This window comes from Euwallacea fornicatus, chromosome 3 (genome assembly GCF_040115645.1).
Source record: "Euwallacea fornicatus isolate EFF26 chromosome 3, ASM4011564v1, whole genome shotgun sequence".
NCBI lineage: Eukaryota > Metazoa > Arthropoda > Insecta > Coleoptera > Curculionidae > Euwallacea > Euwallacea fornicatus.
This window is the reverse complement of record NC_089543.1, coordinates 3,196,336-3,219,409: the sequence shown is the minus strand read 5'-3', so window position 1 is coordinate 3,219,409 and position 23,074 is coordinate 3,196,336. Positions and strand designations below refer to the sequence as shown.

General features: G+C 33.4%; 4 protein-coding genes and 1 long non-coding RNA gene across 7 annotated transcripts; 3 read left to right on the top strand and 2 right to left on the bottom strand.

Annotated features, from left to right (window-relative positions):
* Positions 1-1,109: 1,109 nt before the first annotated feature.
* On the bottom strand, positions 1,110-7,853 carry Strip (striatin interacting protein). 3 transcript variants are annotated; one of them, XM_066302721.1, is made up of 13 exons: positions 7,657-7,810; positions 5,631-5,792; positions 5,400-5,519; positions 5,054-5,337; positions 4,812-4,987; positions 4,602-4,756; positions 4,006-4,542; positions 3,708-3,952; positions 3,224-3,451; positions 2,995-3,166; positions 2,684-2,888; positions 2,506-2,600; positions 1,110-2,335 (listed from the first exon to the last, which is right to left on the bottom strand). In XM_066302721.1, exons 2-13 carry the CDS (start codon positions 5,643-5,645, stop codon positions 2,120-2,122), a joined length of 2,448 nt encoding a protein of 815 aa, XP_066158818.1. In that variant the 5' UTR covers positions 5,646-5,792; positions 7,657-7,810; the 3' UTR covers positions 1,110-2,119. The 3 variants fall into 3 exon arrangements, with proteins under 3 accessions (XP_066158818.1, XP_066158816.1, XP_066158817.1); XM_066302719.1 differs by lacking the exon at positions 5,631-5,792 and having other exon boundaries at positions 7,657-7,853; XM_066302720.1 differs by lacking the exons at positions 5,631-5,792; positions 7,657-7,810 and adding an exon at positions 7,474-7,650.
* Positions 7,854-8,023: 170 nt separating this feature from the next.
* Positions 8,024-12,063, top strand: LOC136350715 (protein MEMO1). Its single transcript, XM_066302731.1, has 7 exons — positions 8,024-8,232; positions 8,337-8,418; positions 9,125-9,306; positions 9,407-9,518; positions 9,574-9,793; positions 9,917-10,021; positions 10,076-12,063. Exons 1-7 carry the CDS (start codon positions 8,184-8,186, stop codon positions 10,211-10,213), a joined length of 888 nt encoding a protein of 295 aa, XP_066158828.1. The 5' UTR covers positions 8,024-8,183; the 3' UTR covers positions 10,214-12,063.
* Positions 12,064-12,447: 384 nt separating this feature from the next.
* On the top strand, positions 12,448-14,095 carry LOC136350716 (RNA pseudouridylate synthase domain-containing protein 1-like). The gene is made up of 4 exons (XM_066302732.1): positions 12,448-12,926; positions 13,270-13,513; positions 13,571-13,847; positions 13,898-14,095. Exons 1-4 carry the CDS (start codon positions 12,759-12,761, stop codon positions 14,058-14,060), a joined length of 852 nt encoding a protein of 283 aa, XP_066158829.1. The 5' UTR covers positions 12,448-12,758; the 3' UTR covers positions 14,061-14,095.
* LOC136350717 (uncharacterized) lies at positions 14,083-15,506 on the bottom strand. The gene is made up of 2 exons (XM_066302733.1): positions 14,914-15,506; positions 14,083-14,862 (listed from the first exon to the last, which is right to left on the bottom strand). Exons 1-2 carry the CDS (start codon positions 15,013-15,015, stop codon positions 14,665-14,667), a joined length of 300 nt encoding a protein of 99 aa, XP_066158830.1. The 5' UTR covers positions 15,016-15,506; the 3' UTR covers positions 14,083-14,664.
* A 7,314-nt stretch (positions 15,507-22,820) lies between these two features.
* LOC136350438 (uncharacterized) lies at positions 22,821-23,059 on the top strand. The gene is made up of 2 exons (XR_010734155.1): positions 22,821-22,945; positions 23,015-23,059. It is a non-coding gene; the product is annotated as an uncharacterized lncRNA (long non-coding RNA).
* The last annotated feature ends 15 nt before the right edge of the window (positions 23,060-23,074 follow it).

Below are 23,074 nucleotides of genomic sequence, written 5' to 3'. Positions count from 1 at the left end.
AATTAGATTGGATTTTTCGTTAATTTGGCTCTGCTGGGGCGAAAAGGTTTATGAATTTTAAAAGCATGATTTCCCGGTGTTCGTTCAGACAAAGGGAAGCGCATGCCGCAGATTTGTATGCCAGATATCTGATAGGGCACCTTCAAAAGTTGAGGTATTTAACCTCTTAAATCGTATCTTTCAGCCAATATAGTTCCAAATTGGCTCCAAATTCTCTTACCGTTTGCTTTACTTATCCGCAAAAGTCACTCCTATTTTTCCACAAAGTATTTGCCCCATACTTTACCAACCTTTGCTGATAAAAGTGTTTATTTTTCATCAAGGTTTGACCCTAATATTTTATTAATCGTTTTCACTGTTTTTCCTTTCCCCCTGAGCTGAGCAAATACACCTATATCCAACATGATTCAGAACCATTTATTATTATAAGTAAACGGATGGATTAAAAGACTGAAAGGTACCTACTTGGCTAAACAGACAAAAATTGATAGAAAATAAATAAAAAGGGACCGTATTGGTAGTGCCAATTTGACGTTGAAAGAAAGTTATAATATAAAAATTTTAAAAAACCTTGTAGAAACTATTCACCAAGATCATATATCACAAATTCGAATTAATTGCAATTGACAATGAATACGTAAAATACTTGAAGATTCACCATCGCAAAAATCTAATCATGGTTTCCCATACATATAAAGTAGAGTATGAAGTCTTCGATTTGTCAAGAAACCTACAATCGATCGGACCATAAATTGGAGAACGAGTTTTGCTAAGAGGAAACTGCAAAAATGTGAAATGTGCTGTTATATATAAAACACCAGTATGGGCAAAGCCGCTACACAGTAGTGGTACCACAAAAAAACAAATAATAGAGACGTTTAAGTAAGGTAAAAATATATTAAACAGCAGCAAGAAACTATTTGAAATGACGAGCTAAATGGAGAAAAGAACAAAAATCTGCATCCCATATATGCAACTGTGGTGCAAAAGGAAGTGGGATACTGTCAGGTATTACGAACACAAGCGAAAACCGTAGATTTACTTCCAGTGGATATTGAACGCGTTTAGCGGATCTTTTATCGACGTAAAAAGACAATAAAACAAAACACTGATCTAAGTAATCGCTTTATTGAGAATACGACATGAAACAAGACATATCAAAAGAAATATTAAAATCTAAAATTACACACAAAATTAGGATCTATGACCATCAACTGTCTTTAGTCTGCAATGGATATTTAATAAATTTGATTGACAGCTACAAGAGATAAATTGACTTTTTAAAGGAGTCATAGATCCCCGCTAATAAAAGTAAATCTTGCACAAATTCAATAAACTATTAACTGCACTTATACATAAGATCTTTTGTGAAAATAAATATAATTATTGAATGTTGAAGGTGCTTTATTGTTAGAGACGCCACAAACTGAAGAAGCTTTATTAACACTTCTATACAAATATTTATCTATTTGACATACATCAGCAAACAATACTATTTAGTTTCTTTTTCACTTGCGGCTAAACATGTCTAGCAATAATCCCTTCAAATCAATTTACAAACCTGCGTGTATATTTCTCCGTGACAGATTGCAAGGAGGCCTACTTACTGGTAACACTGTGAACAGATTACATTCTCCATAGGAAAATTGCAAAAACGAGCACCAGAAATACTAAGTTTATGTGGAGACACAGAAAACGATAAACAACAAACCGGGTTTTAGTACAGACGTTCAGCGTGGAAAACCTAAACTTCCTTACTATTTACTTATAACTTTTCCTTTAGATTGTAAGGCTAAAACTGAGTTTTGTTACAAGGTAGTGAGGATGTTTTTCGTAGGTACTTTTACTATACATTTGTATATTATTAAAGGCGATTGCTTTATGAACATTATCAAAGAGTAGCTAGTTAGTTAGCACTCTCAACTACCTCCTACATCTTAAAGCTTATTTATTGTTTTATTATGATCTGCGTTTTAAATCAACAGAAAAGCTTACACTTATAAGGACAATACTGGAAGCAATGGGCGCTTCGAAACTTATCAGTCGAATAAAAAATTAAATACTTACAACTACTAATTTAACAATATCTTCTTGGCTATTACAAATATTTAACAAATGACTACTGCCCGTCGTCATTTTCGGGTTTATTGACCTCCTCTTTCTTAGAGTCCTCCTTGGGTTGAGGGAATAACAATAATTTATCCCAATCTATTGGGTGACCAAAAACCTCTTGCTCCAGCCACAATTTGTAATGTTTTGTGAAACTATCTGAGAGTTCAGGACTGCGGCCTAAGACGCTGGTTAAGTTATTATCTACGGGTTCAAATTCGCTGTCCTAGGGGAAAAAGCAGTGTTTGAAAAGGAGTTCAAAGTAGCTTCTTTAATTAGACAAGTAGCCATTTGTTCTGATCATAAAACATGAAAATCGTAGGAAGTAGATGCACGACGGATGAATTGCATTAGAAAATATTTACATACACATCAAAACCTGACCGTTTTACTTACTTGAGCCTCAGTATATCTGCGATTATTGAATCTATCCACAGAAGCTCTCAAAGCACACTCCTCGGCCTGAAAATCCCATGGTCTGGCATCAAGATCTGTGAAAAAAAATCTTAATAAGTCCCAATTGAATTATACAAATATATAAACACAATAGATAAGCAGAATACGACAAACATACCATTCCCATACGCCCAATCATCATTGAGTCTATGGCGTACCTTCTGATAAATGGCACTAATAGTTTTCATGTTAGACTTACGCCATTGCCTGCCCAAATATTTAGTTTGCATTTTGAGTAGTTTTAACACATAGAGTTGTGTCATAGCGTGTCTGATTTTCAGAGTGCGTTTCAGGATTGGAGCCGATTTAAAAACCACTAACATCTGCAACACGTAATAGTGATTTTTAAAAAATCATTAGAAAGAATTGATCTCAGATATTTATCAGATTTTGATAGACAACAATCTAATATTTTTAGTCAAAACTAACCATGATCCTAGAGTGTTTCCACTTGGTCAACTTATTTAGAATCCTCAGAAGATTAATACAAGCAAACAAATTACGCCAAGAAAAGGGAGCTGCGTCTCCGATTTCTAGACTTTCGGCAGTTAATTCCGGTTGATCTCCCAAGATGCATGCTGGGAAATCCAGAATTGGAATGCTGTAAAAAGAAATATATTTAAGATACACCACAAATTCATAAAATTATGAAACTTACGCGTTCTTAGCTCCGATATAGCCCATGATATTCTGGTTAAAAAATTTTAAAACGAGGGGGATACAATTTGCAAACACTAAATGTTGAGACATGAATTCAAACTGGTAAATGTGGTTAAGCTTGAAATGCTTTAAAAGGAGCAACAAAATTGCTGAGACTGCTTTTACTATAATTTCTTTGTGCCTGTTCACATCGTTGCCGAGTTTCATTGACTGTAAGACAGTCATGCTATAAGAGAAACATTTTTTAGTAGTTAATAAGTGATTCATAGTTAAATATTCATTTAATATTTATGAGCAGCAAAGTATCAGAAAACTAAATAAGAATGGCCCTTGGCATAGAGACCTGACAAATATACAATGTAGCCTATGAAGTAAAAAAATGACAACGTGAAAAAGTTAATATCTGAAAAATAATACTAAATAAACGAAAAGAATTACAGACGTTGAAAACATTAAGCATTTCTTTTAATATAAATTCTTACGGCATTTCTTCCGGTAAAACATCTGCCATAATGTTAATGGAGTCAGTTTTAGCCTTAGACGTGGGGGCCGCTGCAAGCAATATCTTCAATAAAGCGATCATATACTGAGGTAAATTCGGCAACATTGCCTGATAGAGTATTTCAGTCGGATTATAATCGATTTCCGGCTCTTCTGTAGAAACAGGATTCCTAGCAATCTCCTCTTCTTTTTTAACTTGGAGCTCTGCTATTGAGGTGTAAACATGCTGAGAGAACAATCAATTAAAATTTCATCACACACAAAAACTACGTCTCTTACTTCATTTAAAATCCTCATTCCTTCGTGAATTGGCTGAGGCAGCCCGAATATAGTGGTTTGATCGTTGGACAAACTATATCCAAGGAACTTCAATCTCGAAGTATCCAAAAAGGCATCAATATCCTTCTGCCTAACCTTGGGTTTCCACGGGAGACCTCTCGGTATGGCTTCATGCTGGGGAGGAGGCGAAACTTGCATGTTATACATGTTCAAAATGTGGTTGTTAAACATCTGATTGGTTTCATTGGTATCTGCAGGACGTCTCTCATCGTAATCGACCATATCAGTCATGTCATCCCCATTTTCGTTAGCCATGGATGTTTCTAATTCCATGCCTAAGGACTCCTGGTCGTCCAGGCTGCTTTGCTTCATCAAGCTCCTACGAAAAGGGCGAGTGCTTCGCTTCTGGTTTTGAGCTTCTAATAAATCTGAGGCACTGGCAGGGGGTGAAGAGGATCGCATTGTTTTGGCTATCTCCATGGTGTCTTCGTCTTGAGGTGGAAGATTTGCTTTACACCGTTTTTCTGCTTTCATTTCCTATAACAAAAAGTTATATGAAAAACAAAAATTTTACTGGAACTTAAAGGTTTTCCAACCTTTAATTTGTTCATACCGCCCAGCGATACGAGTATTATTTTCCACAGAAGTAACAAAACTTTTTTCATGGGGAAATGAGGTGCAGCTCCACTGCAAAATCTTGTGACCATGGTTAACAGTTTGATTACCAAGTGATCTTCTCCAGAACCGTATCCTAAAATTATATTGATGCTAGGGAAAAAAACTAAAAGTAGGCAACCGACTTTTACCTATTTCGTAAATAAAAGAGTTAATTTCAGATTGGTACTCGCTGTCTTCATTTAATCTCTCAACCCGAAGGACTTCAACTATTGTATACATTACTGATAAAATAACTCGTAAATCTTGGGAATCAGCCAATGAGACTGCGATTTTCCGCATTGCAACATGTGCAGCAGTGCTGTTACTATGAAGTCCGAAACATAGACACTTAATAAGACGGCAAAATATTATCATAGAGAAAACAACTTACTCGATTTCGATGTTCAACAAATCCATAAATGAACTGAAGGTCCCCAACTGAAATAGCATCAGTGTATTCAACCGTGCCCAATGCTGTTGCTCGGTGTCTGACTGTACTTCAGCCCAGCATCCCTGTGCAATATACAGTATGCACCTAGCACTCCTCATTCTTTCCCGTCTCCTGGTACATTCCAGTTGGTCCAATAGTTTCATCACTACCGATTTGCGCTTCTCTACCGACAACCGTTGCCAGCTAGGTGGTAAATCGTACAGGGTCATTTGATCTTCAAACGCCTGATACAAACAACAATGGAATAACTAAATAAATATAGTCTGAGGAAAATTATGAAAATTACCCGAACATTGAGTTGATATTCCGGTTGTTCTGTGTAACTATATAGTTCTGCAATCTCATTCGCATGAGAGTCGGCGTCATCATAGATGAAGTCCAAATCTGGAGAATCCGTTCCACCGCCCTATAAATTCGAAAAATGCGTAAACACCTTCCCTTGGGCAAAATCTTAGTCTCCTACTGTGAGGAAAAAAACAAAAAACGGCAAAAAAGCAGATAGTTGAACTCAGAATACCTCTCCTGAACTCATATTGGTTTGAATCTTGCTATCAACTTGAGTTTTCTTTTACACAATGCGTGGCGTTTTTAAATAGTTCCTTCATAGAGGAATAGAATTGCGGGATTTCTTTACAGCAGCAAGGCGTAAATTGGTTCTGATAGTCATCTTCCCGTAACCCTGAAATGATAGCTCGTGAATCATCACTGTTTCTTTTGGCCTTTAACAGGTTTTTTTACAAACACCGCAAGCGGCCAGTATTGAATGTCAACTCGTGTATAATGAAAGATACTTCTTTGTCAAATTCATTATCAGTCTTTTTTTTTATTCTAGGACAGCAAATGATAAGAAATAAAAAAAAAACTGAGATCGTCCTTGGAATGCACAGAAATATTTAAAGGTAAATTATTCTTAACTACCTACCATTCTCTAGGGAGATTTCCGAAATTTTCTGAGGTTTAGGAGAAACAAAGAGATCTGGAGTTTCTTTTTTAACAGGGCTAATGATAAAAAGCTTTTTACTGCTCGATCTATGTCAATTATGTTTTAAATTATAATGTGGTGAAGAGCCACTAAAAAACAGATTTTGCTGAATCTTTTGTGGTCATATCAACATGTGTGTTTGTATTGAAATTTTTGGAGAAGACTTACAAGTGGAATCATCAAAACTCGACAGCTTAAATCTACTGATCAATTGGCCTTCAGTTTTACTGTTTAATAATACTTGTCTTTATGTGAGAAACCCTCAAGATTTTTTTTCCCACAATTTTGAGCTAGATTTACACTTTATGACATCAAATTATTCTAAAAAACTTTCAAAAGGCATTGTAAGAATTTGAGGTTTTGAAGTCAAGGCAACACAACCCTGAAGACCTATTTTCAAAAATGTTTCTTACTTTATACATCTTTTTTATAAAGCCTGGTGAACTTGAATTTGACCTATCATGGGATTTTTCAAAACAAAAGCAGTTTAAGACCTAAATTTTGTTATTATTTTTGACAAACAGGTTTGCAAAAGCATGAATACAAACTTTTCAAACAAAATGGGATTTTTTGAGGCTTAAATGCTGCATATAGTATTGAAAGGCTAAAATATTAAAATTTCACAAATTTTGACTATAATTTAAGAGCTATATTCTGCTTTTAAAAAATGAATGCAATCCACTTCAATATCAGACTTATTGAAGTTGATTGATGTTGCTTTGTGATCCAGAAGCTACCTGGGATAAAACTTTTGATTTACCAGTACCTCATATTGCAATCCATTATTAAAGAGTACTGTTGATAACTTTGTACTATGTGAAGTACAAAAGAGACTGCTTGAGGATACTGTTATTCCAACATATTTGTATATTGTATTCAAGAATATTTTTTGTTAATGAGGCACATACATTATCAAATGGGTTTTTTAAAACTGATTCGTAGTGATTCTAAAACAAAAAATTAGTTACCAAAATTAATGATTGGTCTATAACAAATATAAAGAAATATTGCTAATGTGCATGATTGACAGTTCTATTACTGATACAAAATTTTTAATTGTGGAATATTGTAGGTGTCTTTTCTACTGCCACTGACATTGCCAGCGATGTAAGATATTATTATGATAGTTTTTATCTTTGCATGTATTATGAAATATTCCTATGGAATCCTCATGGCACTGTAATCTAGTTCGTACATGTACTATGATGAATGCTTACCCTCTCAGTTTAAAGAGATGCATTTATAACAATATCAAGTAATTAAAGCAAAACAAAATAGAATAACCATAATATTACTACTAATAAACAGTTAACCCAATAGCTCAAATCAAAATCTGTGCAAAACATGAAAAACTACATGCTGTTATAACTGACACTACCTTATAATGGATGTTATATGTTAGGTGCACCATGAAGTTAATATTATGTGAAACACAACACCCACACTAATTAGTCGTTAGAAGATTTTTCTAACACCAAAAACACAGTCAATCACTTTGAATTCAAACTAATCCATCCCAAATGAATTTTTTTCTACTTCTCTGTGTTGCTCAGTCCCTTACATCTGAATCTTGACGCTGACGTCGGATTAATTCTCTCAGTAGCGGTTTAACATCTTTCTTGCCATTGCCATTTGGATCCATTTCAATATTATAAGCATTATTCCACTAATTATTTTGAAAAATTTACTTTACGACATCAACTAATATTGTTATCCGCCATATTTTTGTTTTCGGCTTATCTTGTCGCTTGCTAACGCCATTTGTCATTTGTTTTGGGCATTTGATGTTCTTACTCCGCTCACCGCTCAGATTGATTCCATATGTGATTCATTTATTAAATGCATTAGAAAAAGAAAAAAATAGGTAATAATGCTTCGAAGAATGTCACTTTAGTTACGTCATAGGTGTCACTTTATCTGATTGACGAACAAACCAATGGGCTCTTCACAGGGACGCCTGCGTTCTGAAAAGAAACAGTCCTTTTTATGTATTTTTAGGAATTAGATGTTCTTAATTAAGTTACCAAATTAATAGAGATACAAAACACGTATCCGTTAATTAGAAACAATTCCAATTAAAGACTGACAATGCCTGTACGAAGAGCCTTACACGCAGGAAGCTGGTACAATGACTCAGGTAATATCCCGTGAATGAATTGACCATCAGCTGTTCCTTTATTATATTAGCTTTGTTTGAAATTACAATGCCCTAGAAAATATATTTTATTAATAATTTCTCAGGTGCTGAACTGTCGCGGCAACTGGAATATTGGCTGAATCAAGCTGATCTCTCCCATGGTCCTGCAAGGGCTATTATTGCCCCGTAAGTAATTTAACAACCCATTTCTCATTTGTTTTGAAAGACTGCTTCACAAATATTAATGAATTTAAACAGATAATAATGTAAAATAAACCCACATTAAATCATTTCTTAATTTGAACCATTCATGGTATACTGAAGCTAAGTTTATAGATTTACCTAATATAAAATTAGCACAGCATATAAAAATCAAACCAATTTAAACAGTAAGCACATTTATGTGAGTAATGTAAGTGATCCATAAGAAAATTGCATAGCATTCAGACTGTTATATTGTATATACTTCATATTATGTGTGTAAATCGATAAACTCAACTTTAGTATTTGGAATTACAGTAATAGTTTTAATAATATTATATTGTTGGTATTGTGGCACTTCATATAGCTTTACAGATAAGATACTTTTTAGTTTAATCCCGTTTTCCTTAAGTTTTTTAATCATAATTGACAAAAGCTGACTTAATCCTGTTACATAAAGTTTATTTTACTTTTGGATTAGTTTTGGAAAACCCAATTTTATATATTCCTTTACAAAATTTATTTTTTATACATAAATAATGTGTGCTATACTAGGGAGGATTTACAAGCATTATTAATATTACCTACATGATAATTATTTTTAAATATACTACTAAAATGTATTTAAATGTATAATAAATAATAAGTTAACAAATATATTGTTGAAAAAGTGTGTCACCTAAACTTTTAGTCATGCAGGGTATCAATATTGTGGAGCATGTGGAGGTCATGCTTATAGGCAAATCAGCCCTGTAGTGGTACGTAGAATCTTCGTGCTGGGTCCTTCTCATCATGTGCGTTTGTCAGGTTGTGCCTTGTCTAGTGCACAGAAATACAAGACTCCCCTATATGACTTACACATAGACATAACAGGTTAGTAAGTGATTGTATTGAAACATGTCTATGATTAAAAGCATAGAGAATTCCCTGCTGGGATTTTATTTAATTACACTAACAAATTGTATTGTTACAGTGAATCATGAACTAGAAAAGACTGGCCAATTTGAGTGGATGGATTTAGATACTGACGAGAATGAACATAGCATAGAAATGCATTTACCATATATAGCTAAAGTCATGGAAAAGTAAGTCTAATTGGTCTTTTACTAGTTGCTTAAGTTATTTTCTTGTAAATTTTAGTTTTAAAAATCAATTTACCATCATCCCAATATTGGTAGGATCTCTTAGTCCAGATAGGGAAGCCTATTATGGCAGGATTTTGGCGCCGTATCTAGCCGATCCAAAAAATCTATTTGTAATATCATCTGACTTTTGCCACTGGGGCCACCGTTTTAGGTATACTTATTATGATAGAACTTATGGCAGCATTTATCAATCCATCGAAGGTTTAGACCGCGTGGTATGTAAATTAGTCACATTTAAAATTTTTAACTCACAATTTAATCATCGGCTCGAAAAATGTTCGTCTTATTACAGTATGTTCGTTCTGCCTTTCTTTACAATATACCAAAATCGGTTTTAGGGAATGAACATTATTGAAAATTTAAATCCAACTGAATTTACAAATTACTTGAAAAAGTATGGAAATACTATTTGTGGAAGACATCCTATAGGCATTTTGCTTCAAGTGAGTTACAACTAAAATTCACTAATCGGAACTATCCCAAATTTTTACTTTCAGGCCATTCAGGAACTTCTCAGGAACGATAGCACCCAAAACGCAAGTTTGAAGTTTTTAAAATATGCTCAGTCCAGTCAGTGTCGTAATATGAATGATTCATCCGTAAGCTATGCTTCGGCTGCCTTGATAATTGAATAGTATCAGAGGGGCCTTAAATCATATTATTTTAATAGATTATCTTATGAACTTAATTCAGGCATATTATGATAGTTGATTAACTTTTCGTTTCTGAAGTGGATCTTCAAGAAAATTTATTTGCGAAATTAATAAGTGATTTCTATATGTATAGAAGCCATGATTTTTGGGAAGAAATGTAATTATTTTGATATTAAGGACATAATAGGCGTCCCTCTGTGGTTCATTTTTCGGGGATGTACGAAAATTGTAGCACTAATTATAAAGCGCAAGTGCAATTGCCTTTGTAATTAAAGCTTTATTTGGTTAGCGGCCATATATTTTACATTTTGTACGCTTTTTAATTGATATTTTAAGATTATTTTTCAAAGGATTGTTTATTCTTTATATTATAGAGTGGCTGAATAAGTTCAGTATGGGGGCAATATATCGTATTTAATGGTTTCAGATTCGATGATAAATAAATCTGAAAGATAGTTTGTGGATTGAGGAATCCTTTATTTCTCAACTTGCTATATTTCCAATTTGAAAATGTAAAAAGGCGTAAATACGAAAGCTCTTACTGCATAAAATATAAACAGTTAGAACTTTATTAAAATCATGAGGGATTTCTTTATATTAAAATTTAGCCTTTTCATTTGCGTTGCAATATTTTATACATATGTATGTATCATGCAGGCCGATTATTATTTCCTTAACATCTTTTTTTAATAAAAAGAGCTCCGGCTGGTGATTCTCAAACTTTTGGTACCTATACAAACAAAGACTGTAGGTACTATATTATATGTATATATTGAACAGTTTTGCTATGTAAATCCTGCAATTCTTATAATAAGCTTATCTGTGACTAAACGTTAAATCTGGAAAATAATATGTGTATATGAGAGGATGATATATTAATATTGTATTCGTGCATAAGCGACAGTGGTTTTCAAAGAAGTGTGCACCATCTTTGAAAAAACGAATCAATAATGCCCTTATTACAGATTCCTAAACGCATGCCCAGTCTTCATCAACTGATCGTTTCAGGAAAGTATTTGGAAAAACATTACTCTTACAAAATTATTTGGATATGTTCGATTTTCCTTTCAATTTTCTTGAAATTATCCGCTGATTAAAACTTTATTTAAACTTCTATATTACATATTAATGCAGTTTTACTTTTAAACTGCTAAGAGTGACAAAAATTACTAGACAATTTCAGAGAGACATAACATAACCTTTCTCATGCTATTACCTCTAAATTATCTAGAGCGTCTAATGAAATACATACTAACAATTATCTACTTGTTACTATAACAAAATAATGCTGGGTTGGTAATTAATCCGCCAATTAATATAGACTATGCGTATGACAAAACTGCAATAAATTGTTTCTACAAAATTTTTAAAGGCGAAAACTTGCAGGAAAAAATTTAACAAGGATCACTTTTTTCAGTCGTCCCGATCACAAAAAAGACATCTTTTTAAAATTTATATTTGAACACATTCAATCAAGTTTTTGTCATTAAAGACAATTTTTTAATGGTAATTTTCACTAACCTGGTCATAAAATTGGTGCACACTTTTCCGCAATTTCATACAAGACAACATCTTTGATTAATCATACATTTTAGTCTTATAACCTTATAAGATCTCGTTTATGAGCTACCATATATAAAAATATTAAACAAAATTTGGCTTTTTTCTGCTAATTTAAGTGTTAGAAGTTAAGTTTAAGTTGTTCGTAATTACTATAATTATTATGTAATTTTGGTCATAAATATTATGAGGAAGTAAGAATTAAGACTTACGGTGGTGAAAAAATAATTAATTTCTAAATACCTTTTGATAATAAACATGTTTGGAATTTATATCTTTACTTAATAAAAAAATTTTTATCATAAAAACCCTTGAACATGGAACAGACATATAGCTTGAATCTTATATTAGAACAAAGGCAATAATATAAAATATCACACTTTGAATAACCGTCTTTTCTAGAATTTTAAGTGTCTAGGGTGGTGGATGTTCTCAATTCAATTCTGAAGGAAGACTTCAAGTTCCTTTTACTGTTGGGCTAGAAATTTCCCTAAATAAATCCAACTCTTTAATTCTTATTATAAAATCCGTACAGTAAAATTGCGCCTTGAAATATTAGTAGTCGAAACTACTACTCGATTAGAAGTTATCGCTCTTTTCCTGAAGGAATATTTGTAATTTGAGAAATAAATGTAAAATTCTGAACCTTATGGCGACTGTGTCTAGGATAGTTAAATGTCGGATTAAATCAATAATTGGCAATAACTCCCGAATTAAGGTTTACTGGATATATCCCAGACAATAACAGTAAAATAGATATATGCACTGAGTGTTATCTTATGTTATTTGGTAAAAATCTATTTTAGTATCATATAATAATAAATTTTCATATGAAAACCCCTACTACCGCTCCACGTATCATAAAAAGTACTAACAATATCTTGCACTCATAACCACATTTTGTGTTTATTTTATTTTAGGTTCTTAGGCTTCTTTGAATATTTTCAATGCCTTTAACAATTTTTAAATGATTATTGAAATTATTTACACATTATTATCTATTAGCATTATTGCCCTTATAAGATTTTATCGGGTCAAGCACCAGTTCACTACCAGTGTGGCATTTTTCAATAAACATTATATTGTAGTAAACAAAGAACCTGATTTAAAAATTAATAGCAACCAGAAATATGAGGTAAATAAACTGTATAGTCCGTATTATTATCTCTTCCTTTGCAAATAGATCCCTTAACATATATATTGTTAATAATTTTGGTATAATTATTTTCTGTCTTATTTAGAGGTATTTTACTGTCCTAGAATTTTTATAGTTACAACTAAGGGATAGGAATTTTTTGTAATTATTAATAGTTTGCTGTGCATTATTTATGCATTATATTATGCTGTATTTGTTGAGTAAATTCACCATTAGACACAGCTCAGCTTCAAGCACAATTAAGAGCAATCCCTGTTAACTCTCTACCACTGCTTAATTGCCCCCAATGAGCCATAATTTTAATTCATTTCCTTATTTTAAGCCAACCCTACAAACCTATTTGCGACAGACATTTCCAAATGTAGCTAACAAGAACCTCTATCATGAATTTTATTTTCCACATCGACTTGATTTTGCAACTAGTGGTCTTTTGTGTATCCCAAAAACTAAAGAAGCCTGCAAGGTTGTATCAAGAGCTTTTTCTGGCAGAATTACCAGGAAATACTATTTGGCTCTAGTAAGAGGCTGGTTATCAAAAGATTTAATTGATATTAATATTCCAATTGGTATGTGGTGTTGTGTTGTGATTTACTTAAACTTCACTCTGAGCAATTGCTTAATAGGAGAAGATGATCGTGAACCCCACATTCAGAAAATGTGCGCCCAGCAAGAGGCTCCGTATTGCCGAAATTCCCGAGTTGCTCAGACAATCATCACAATCCTTGAAGAAGGGGTTTTTAATAATTTTCCCAGCACTAAAATATTGTGCCGTCCTATTAGTGGGAGAAGACATCAAATAAGAGTTCATTGTTCATCTATTGGGCACACAATTGTGGGCGATTATACGTACAGTAATAGAAAAGACGTAAACCCTGTTAGAATGTATTTGCATTCACTAAGGTAAGATTCATTGCAGAAAAATTCCTCTAAAGCTTCAAAATGATTTTTAGACTGCATTTGCCTAATAAAATGGGCGATATTGACGTTGCCACGAAAGATCCGTTTGTTGAAATTAAAGACTGGAAAGTTTTTAGAATAGTTAAATCAATAGACTTAGCATACAGTAATCTTGATGATTATATCAATCATCTAGTTCTGCTTAAAGGTTCATAGATTTGATTGAAAATTAAACATGTTTTCATCTTTATTAAAATTATTTATTTCATCACAGGTAAAATTACAAAAATTGATTGGATTATTATTCAAAATAGGTGATTACATTTCTTATTAGAGAAATTAGGTACTTTTGGGTATTGCAACCAAGTATTTTGATAATTAAATCAAATGAAGAAATTGAACATGTAAACTATAATAAAGCGGTCCAATGTCCTGTATCTGTGCAGGATAGATGTGTTTTAAAAGATAATGGGATCAATAAAAATATTACAGATATTTTCACTATAGGAGAAGGATGTTTGAGCTATTGTTACATATTGCAAGTCATTTATTGAAACAAAAGTGTTTATGACTAACTTTTTTACCTTTCAAATTGTCTCAAATCTGGCCACTTTTTTTCAAATCTATTGAGGATCTCCTTTTTTACCCTGTGTTATATATGAAGAATTAATTTACTAGGTTACATATTATTTATTGCCAAATAGTAATTTGATACTGTTATTAATATTCAAAGCGTAAGGTAAATAGTGCTCAAAAGAAAATCTACAGAAGCAAGCATGAAATTTAACGTGCAAGTATCTTATCTCCTAAAAAACGTCAGTCATTTTTTATATAGGTCTCCGTTTTCAAATTCAATTTGATTGTATCTTTCATCATTATTACAATCTTTGTAGTGATTACTGTTATGGTACTGATTGGTTTTGCTGCTATCCCTGGGGATTACTGGAAAGCAGCACCATAGAATGAATGCCACAAACGCCACGATAGTACCGACAAGAAGGATTATATCCTCGAAAGTCTAGAAATATATCCAATCATTATCCCTACAAAATAAGTAAGAAACACTTACCGCCTCATTTCCCCAAAACACGTTGATAAACACCCATCCTAACTCCTCTATTGGCCGTAGAATTTCGTATATAGCGGGGTGCAGTGGTGAATCTTCATTCATAATGCTTTAGTTTGTATGGAAATTCTTTTACATTTTTTTATTCAAGCTATTTTTAACCTCATATTTTTAAAACCCTTTATCTGCGGTAACAGGTGACGACTAAATCATCACAGGGTAAGAATCGCTTGAACTTCTATTGATTTCGGGAAATGGGTTGGAAAATGTGGATGACCCTGCACCATCTACTAGCGCTCAGGTCGCTTACATTATAGATTTGTCACGAATGTATTGATTAGTGCTGCTATATGATACGAGTCGATTCAAGGGGTTGTTTGAGAATTAAAGCAAAGAGGGAATTAGGGGTAGAGTTAGAGGGGTTATATGAATGATATGAAACTTTATGTTAATTTCAATCGTCGTTATTGGTTGACGTTAAGGCGTTGGTTCGCATATGAAATCGTGTTATGTGAAACATTTGAAAATAAGAGCATTTTCTTGCGCAATTGCTTTTACTAGGATTATATTAAAAATATTTAGATTTTCAGGATGCTGTAGGAATAGATTATAAAATCCCTTGATCTCTTTTGTCCTAGACTATTGTAAAAACGTTTTTGGAAATTTGCATGCTTTACCTTCAAAGCTAAATTAACTGAATAGCGGTTATGCTTATTGTGTAATCTACTGTGTCTCGCTATCTGTTGGTGAATAACTTATTACGAACTCCAATTACAAGAGACAAAATGTTAGCGTATACGTAACGAACCTTGTGTGACAAGCCTAAAATCTACTAATAGCAACACACCATTTAATATCCCGGATATATTCCCAGGGATAAATAGAGCCAATTTCGGAGTGTAATAGACTTGAAATAGCCATTTTCCCGAAAATTAACAATTACGTCATTCATGTTGATATTAGCAAACCACGAGGCATTATAACTCGTGTTCCGTTAGTTCGTCGAAAATGGTAGAATTTGAGATTAATTCGGTTGCATCACCTCAGGAGAGACAAACACCCCTGCCCTCCTTCAGAATATATAGGCCCTTCGTCATTGTCTAGAGAGAAAACTCACTTCTCAACGCTTCGGCCTGTAATTGCTAGTGCGAACGTGGAAACCCTTGACGTTTCATGCCCTTCTGGCTGCTGCCTAATTAGAGACAGTCCACTTGTCATTTCCTGTACGCTCAAAGGGTTGCTTCCTGAATATTTTCTAAACAAATTGTTTCTGAGTGCCGTCATTCCCTTCAAAGCAAAAACACGTGTAGACTCTGCCTCCCGGGTCTTTCTCCTGCTGTGTAAGCAAATTTATCACGGTGATTTATTCAGCCGATTCTGAGAAATGACCAGTGCAATAAGGAAATCGATACATAAGACATCTGCTGGACATTATACAGATGAGGCTAATCCATTATACCAGCTTTAAGGGGTTCAGATGCGGTAATCGCAAGGAACAGAATCTGGGCTAATGAATTTCAATGAGGACCGTTTTCAGAAGTAAAAAGTCCAATCAGAGCGCCTGAAGTGAATGTTTAGGCGAAAGCTTTCAGTTTCTTTGAGAGCTCAGGACCCTGCGTGAATCACTTTAAATTAGAAAAGAGACCTTTCTTTTTTTATGTTAAATATATTAAGTGGAGAGATTCGTTTATTTTCCTTTCGCAGTTCGAGCCTCTGCTTCCGGCTTAAGGTCAGGGCTCAATGCCGATTTTTCTGGAAGAATAATGTAGCACTCCTAGTCGTTTTAATTTTGGAATGACTGAAACGATTGTAGATATCTCGACGGTTTTTCGACACTTGATCTTCAAATAAGGTATCTCAGTCGATTTAAGCCCAACTCGCCAAAAAAAATATTGAAGTTTTACTAAATATTTCCATAAAAAGTTTCTGGTTTTCATGGCTTCAGGAGCCCAATTCAGTTTTAATATGTGATTGAGTCAATCATATTATTTATAATTAACCTTTAATAATGGCCGTTCTGTCCTTTTGCGCATCGCTATGCGAGTACGCTAGATTCAAATTAACTCCACACTGGAATATCTTACTTCAAATTATTATACTTATCAATGTTTAATTTTTTGTTTTTACCTGTAAGACATTTTAAGACCATCTACCCTTAAGTGACCATCCTTCAATCTTAACTCAAGACATTCGCAGATAACTCTATCTCTAAAATAGAACTGCTTAGAGCACATCATTCGCGTGATTTATTGCTCGAAACTGAAAACAGGCGTTTGAGCTCGGCGTTAATGATAGTACTTAAGGAAAAATAAATGGGAAGGGAAAATACGACTGAAATGATCAAGACGACGGGGTTTTTTCAGTCCACTCGAAATTAATATATCACCCGTATTTTGCCCCTATTGACAGGATCTGCGGGAAGAGAGGTTACTTAATAGATCTGCGTGCAGAATACTGTAGAAAGTGATGAGCATGCGGCGTTAAAAACTACAAATTTATTTTATGTTCGCAAGTTACCTACGATGAGTTTCCAATTATAATTAATTTCTTTAAACGACCCGCTGTTCTGGAACCCTTATCTCTTATGCTGCATCTTCTTGCTTTTGTAGAATCATTTGTCTTAATTCGCGTGCCCTGAAAAGGGGTTGGAATAAAGCACCTCGTTTTACGAAATGCGGGACATGGCTAAGCTAGTGGCTTTTACAAGGATTTGCATTACTTACTATCACTGAAGATTAATATCACACTTCTAGAAGCTATGTGGTTATATTTTTTACCTAATTGCCATTTTATTTGGTAATCCCTGTATGTATACAAACTAGGAGTAGCACCCTCCCTTGTAAGATTATGATAAAAAGCAAGCATCTAAGATATTTTTAGTTGATAGATTGGCTCTGAGAGGCTTTCAGACAAGGCTTTATATGGGGTGCTATATTACGAGATTTTCTTCTCTATCAATATACGTAGAGGCTTTTACCGTGCTGGAACGAATATTGCATACTTATATTAGTGAAAACATACTATATAGGCGGGGTATACTTGCAAGTTTTCTTTTCCGATAGTAGGTAAACAAGCAAAATGCGTTTATGTTTACTTATTGTGAACGTTATTCATGTAATACCGATTGATAGCTGAGTTTGCGACATATATGCAGTATGTAGACATGCATATTGCATGTTTTTCTTTAATGGTACTGGAGTCACTTTTAGATTTCTCTGACGAGGTAAAAGTCTTGCTTTTGCGCGAATGTATTTGGTGTGAATTGACAATGCACCTCAAGAAAGGAAAGGACTGTATTTTTCTATTGATTTTTTGGGTAATTACCCTAGTACGTGGGACAGGTTAAATTGTGGTTAAACGTATTTTGAAATCACCGAGAGACAAAGGAACGGGATGATACCTTTCACCAGGTTAGTTCAGGTCACCAACCCATAGCTTATTAAATTAATCGAAAAATGTCAAGTGCATATGTTGTATAAAATTGGATTGAAGTTGTGGAAGATGTCTAAGAAATTATACTTAAAAGACCAAAAGTCCTGCATAAATTCATTAAAAATTGAAGGAAACGTTTTTCATGAAAATCCTGCAACACGTCAAATATTGTTTTAATTGTGTATTTTTTGACGTAACAGCCACATATATAGGATTACCCATGTAGTAGATAAATGTATTTTTTCATTTTTTTCTTGTGGAACTCTGTATATATTATAACACTTTTAAGTTCTTTGAGAATAAACTAATGTATTTAATGTTCGACCTCTGCCTTGTTAGCCTAACTTTAACCTAAACTAACTTGACAGTGGGCAAGTTGCAATTCAGGTTCCTCAAGAATTTTTTTTATCGTTTGAGGAGGTATTTGTTGAGTTTTTTGAGTCATTTTATTTTTTAACTCTTCTATATTATGTGGTTTATTTAAATGCACTCTATTTTTCGGATAATCTCATAAAAAAAGTCCATAGAGGTGAGGTCACGCTATCTAGTAGGCCACTCTAATTGCAATATTGCGCATATATTTCAATAACTGTTGAGTTTAGATATAGTTATGTTCCGAATTCCTCAAAGAACTCTAAAACGTGATACTATACATGAGGTTCTAAAAGGAAAAAATGAAAAAGTACATTTATATACTACATAGGCAACTTTGTATACATGTCTGTCATGTCAAAAAGTACACAACTAAAAACAATATTTGACGTGTTCTAACATTTTCATGAAAAATATTTCCTTCAATTTTTAACAAATTTATACGAAACTTTTGGTGCTCTCTGTACATATACCGTACGACATGTCTCAAGTGAATAGCCCCAAATATCATATATCATATTTGTATTCTGCTCACAATTTTAACTCTTCTGTATTTTAAGCCATTTGAAATAAAAAAAAAGAAACATATTTCCAAAATTCCTTCAATTTATCCCTTCTAAAGTAGTAATAATTACGTTTTTCCTCTTCCATTTCCCACAACTAATTTTAATAGGCAAATCCTTTGTGTGTTTGCTGAAACAGAAAAAAGCAATTTATGTTACATCAAATGAATCTGCCCAAGATAATAGAATTATGTATAAACCTACGAGCAAACATCAACAAACTTTCTCAATGCAGCCTATTATTTCTTTACTGAGCAACTCATCTGTTGATGACAAGGTAAAACTCCCATTTAATTCACAAGACGTGTGTATTTTTCCGACAGTCTAAGCAGCTTCAAAACGTATCGTTTGCATGTTTACTAAACGAAATAGAAATCCCTTCAATAAAGGGTTGTGGCAAGGTGGAGGGAATTAGAGCAGTTCTTTGATATGTGACCGTAAAGTTAAACGTGTACTATTTAGCAGTAACATTCATAGCCTTAGTAGCAAGTAATGATCATCAAATCGTATTTACATCATCCGCAGTTTCAATGGAAAGAAACATGGAAATATACCTTCGTTACTCTAAAGAGATTTACAAAAGCTGTTTTCCAAATCCAGGTACAAGATTTGAAACCTGGAAAGTAAATAAATGTAATGATAATGCTATAGAGCAGGAAAGACACTCGACGACGTCGTAAATGTGCCATTATATTGGAAACAAGTCGATAGGTACACCTTATATCTTCCATTTTTATATTTCTTGCCTGTCAATTGTGAGATCGTTTTCTTGATGTATGAAACTTGATTGGTGTGTAAAACCCATTGACGGAATCGTTTCTCTCGTCTTTTTCCCTACCTTTATTCTTAAATACTGCCAAGTACATTTTGGATGACAGTAACTATGTTTAAAAGGCCTGAAAAAATTTATATTATTTAAATTGGGAAAGTTCTTTGAAGTTCTGCGAGAGAAACCTCATTTTCGCTTAGTAACACAATTGGTTTGTTCTCGATAATTCTCGTCAAAGTTTTACAAACTTTAAACACACTGCTAACTATAAAGCTATTGAATTAAGTGGTGTCAAGAATGTCGGTAAACTTTAGGAGGTATTTGACAAGCATGAAGTTTGGGTTTGTGGCTTTGTATGAGAAATTCCTTATTCCCAACTGGCGCAGAAAATTATCATTTTAAATAGTAATGGTTTTAAGAAGTCTTTTAAGTCTTCCTTCTTGGGTTAAACTGTTTTCAAAACAGAATGGATAATTAAGGCTCCTCACTAATTCAAGGAAAAATTCTTACATTTTTAATAACTTCCAACTTACTTTTTGCGCTTCGCTAAGCTAATTGATTCGGCAAAAATTCCACTTCCAAAAATATACAAACCGGAAATTAAGTCGCGGAAGATAATGGGAACTCTAAAAAATTCAATCTACTAAAACCTACATGGCCCATTATTCTGCTTTTTTTGCAAATTTAAAGTGTCAAAGTAGATAAAGTTGGGCTACGTATACTTACATGAGTCATGTAGCTATAGACTTTGTTTGATATATGCCATTTCTGTGCATGCCAGTCCATTTTTCTTGCTCGAGAAAAAGGACAAAATGTTAAGGAAAGCAGGTCACACATAGCTCGCATTATGCTTAAACGCCACTAAATTTATATTCTCTTGAAGAGCATTATTCTAATGCCTCCGATATCGTTAAATGGGTGTAAAACTGTTGGCGAGAAAATGATTCAACAGAAAGACTATAAGGCGAACGGAAACCCTATAGATGGGCTTTAAATCGACCAACTTTCGAACTACGAAGGCGCACTATTTATGTGCGGCACAACTACACTTTACCGGAAAGTTCGTTTGTGGTAAACGTAATAAATTTGCTTTCATTTATATTTCCAAATAAATTGAAGGCGAACCTCATAGCTCAGTGTATTTCGCTGGAAATTGGCAGAATTTTTCAACTTTTCCTTTGTCTGTTTTACTTGTCGTTTGGAGTTTGACCAGAAGAGGAAGGATTGGTGGGATAAAGAAAGGTTTTAAAATAATTTTTTACTTCGAAATTTACTGAAATGTGCCCAATAAAAAAAAAGAATCAAAACAGCAGCGTGTCCAGGGGGAGCAGCAGCCTTCTCCTCACTACAAGCAACATTTAGCGTAGCGACATAAGAATATCGCCATACTAATGATGTACAGTGTGACCCTTTTTAGTATTGAAACATCCCTGGGATTTTTGCATTTATAACTTGATTTTACAGAAGCAAGACTCAAAAGATTTTTTATGTCCAAATTCGGAAAAAAGGATTGGGGCATTTTTTTTGTAAAAAAATAAGCATACCATTAAATTAAACATTCTTGGGTACGTACTAAATTTCATCAAAAAATAACAATTATTGATCATTTCAGGTAAGTTTATTTTGTAGTTGTAAGCAATATTATTTCAGTAAGATAGTTGAAAACACAAATTCAAACCAATTAAATTGAAAGATAAATGTCAAACTTATTTCTTTTTGGTTGGAAACCTAAATGGACCAAATTTTCTTGAATTTCTTTAACAAAAAGCAATGAACGTTTTGGATGATTTGACATTCACTTATTTGAAAAACTTCTATTTTCAATGAGATGACAGTCCTGTTTGTAATTCCATTTGTGTAAGATAATATTTAAAGTTTGAAATATAAGTGGATAGGCCGTAATAGTCCATAAATCGAACGGCCACCTAGATTTCCCGATTTTACGTCCCTAGATTTTTTTCTGTAGGGTGCGATTCAAAATAAAGTTTATATGCAAATCGCGTCCTCACGATATTGAAGATTTTCGAACCCGCATACGCAAAGCTTGTGAGGAAATAACTCCACAAGTACTGAAAAATGTCGAAAGGAATATTTTAAAAAGGCACAATAAATGCATTAAATTAAAGAGTCGCTTAGTGCGAGTTTTCAAGATTTAATATATTAGTTTATTTACTTTATGTTTTATTTGTTTTTATGGCTATCTTGATAAAATAATATCGTCTGCAATTATATAATAAATTTCTCTGAAATATTTAATAATTATTATTTTTTTATGAAATTTTCAACGTACCTATTTTAAATAATTCTGATTTCAGTGGCGTGCTTATTTTTTCCAAAAAACATCCCAGTCTTTTTTTTTCATTTTTAACAGAAAAAATAAATAGTAGTAGACGTTAGTCGGTTGAGTTAGAAAACAATTTTTACATCTTAAATAAAGCTTTTTATTCTCTATCTTTTGAGCCTTGATTATTTTAAATCGGGTTATAAATGCAAAAGTTACAGGGGTATTTTTACCTTAAATGAAAATACAATATTTCCACTGTAAAAATTCCGACGAAGATATTAATAAATAAAGCAAACTGCATCTCGCTTTAACATGTTTAGCTGTCTTGAATCACTCAAATGTTTACCTTAAAGGATCCCATTCGTTATCAGACAAATTGTGCAACACATGCAGTTACGCAATCATTTTCCAATGTATGGCAATGTTTGATGCGTTGCGCAAATGTTTGATTAGTTTCAAAATTGTCTGATATATTTTGTGCAACGGGAAAGTTTCGCAACGCATTGTGAGTTATAGATGCAGGTTTTATTGTGCAACATTTTACGGTTATAGGGTTGTGGCAAGACATAAACATACCCACACTTTGAAGAAATTTTGCATGAAACATTTGACAAAGTATGGACCCCCTGCCGATAATGGAATTGTTTTTTCACGTCTAATACTCAAAATTTGAATTCTCAACAGCAATGCTTGGGGGTAACATCGGACCGCTGACTATATAGTGCTAAGGTGAGCTGGTAGTTA

Excerpts from the sequence above, each read along its gene's own strand:
- LOC136350717 (XM_066302733.1), bottom strand. The coding sequence starts at position 15,015 with ATGAATGAAGATTCACCACTGCACCCCGCTATATACGAAATTCTACGG. Across the intron at positions 14,863-14,913 it reads TGTTTTGGGGAAATGAGGCG|ACTTTCGAGGATATAATCCT; the intron begins GTAAGTGTTTCT and ends ATATATTTCTAG.
- LOC136350715 (XM_066302731.1), top strand. The coding sequence starts at position 8,184 with ATGCCTGTACGAAGAGCCTTACACGCAGGAAGCTGGTACAATGACTCA. Across the intron at positions 8,419-9,124 it reads GCAAGGGCTATTATTGCCCC|TCATGCAGGGTATCAATATT; the intron begins GTAAGTAATTTA and ends CTAAACTTTTAG. Across the intron at positions 10,022-10,075 it reads CTATAGGCATTTTGCTTCAA|GCCATTCAGGAACTTCTCAG; the intron begins GTGAGTTACAAC and ends TTTTACTTTCAG.
- Strip (XM_066302719.1), bottom strand. The coding sequence starts at position 7,737 with ATGGATCCAAATGGCAATGGCAAGAAAGATGTTAAACCGCTACTGAGA. Across the intron at positions 5,338-5,399 it reads AATATCAACTCAATGTTCGG|GCGTTTGAAGATCAAATGAC; the intron begins GTAATTTTCATA and ends TGTTTGTATCAG. Across the intron at positions 2,336-2,505 it reads GCAGATATACTGAGGCTCAA|GACAGCGAATTTGAACCCGT; the intron begins GTAAGTAAAACG and ends TTTTTCCCCTAG.
- LOC136350716 (XM_066302732.1), top strand. The coding sequence starts at position 12,759 with ATGATTATTGAAATTATTTACACATTATTATCTATTAGCATTATTGCC. Across the intron at positions 12,927-13,269 it reads ATAGCAACCAGAAATATGAG|CCAACCCTACAAACCTATTT; the intron begins GTAAATAAACTG and ends CCTTATTTTAAG. Across the intron at positions 13,848-13,897 it reads ATGTATTTGCATTCACTAAG|ACTGCATTTGCCTAATAAAA; the intron begins GTAAGATTCATT and ends AATGATTTTTAG.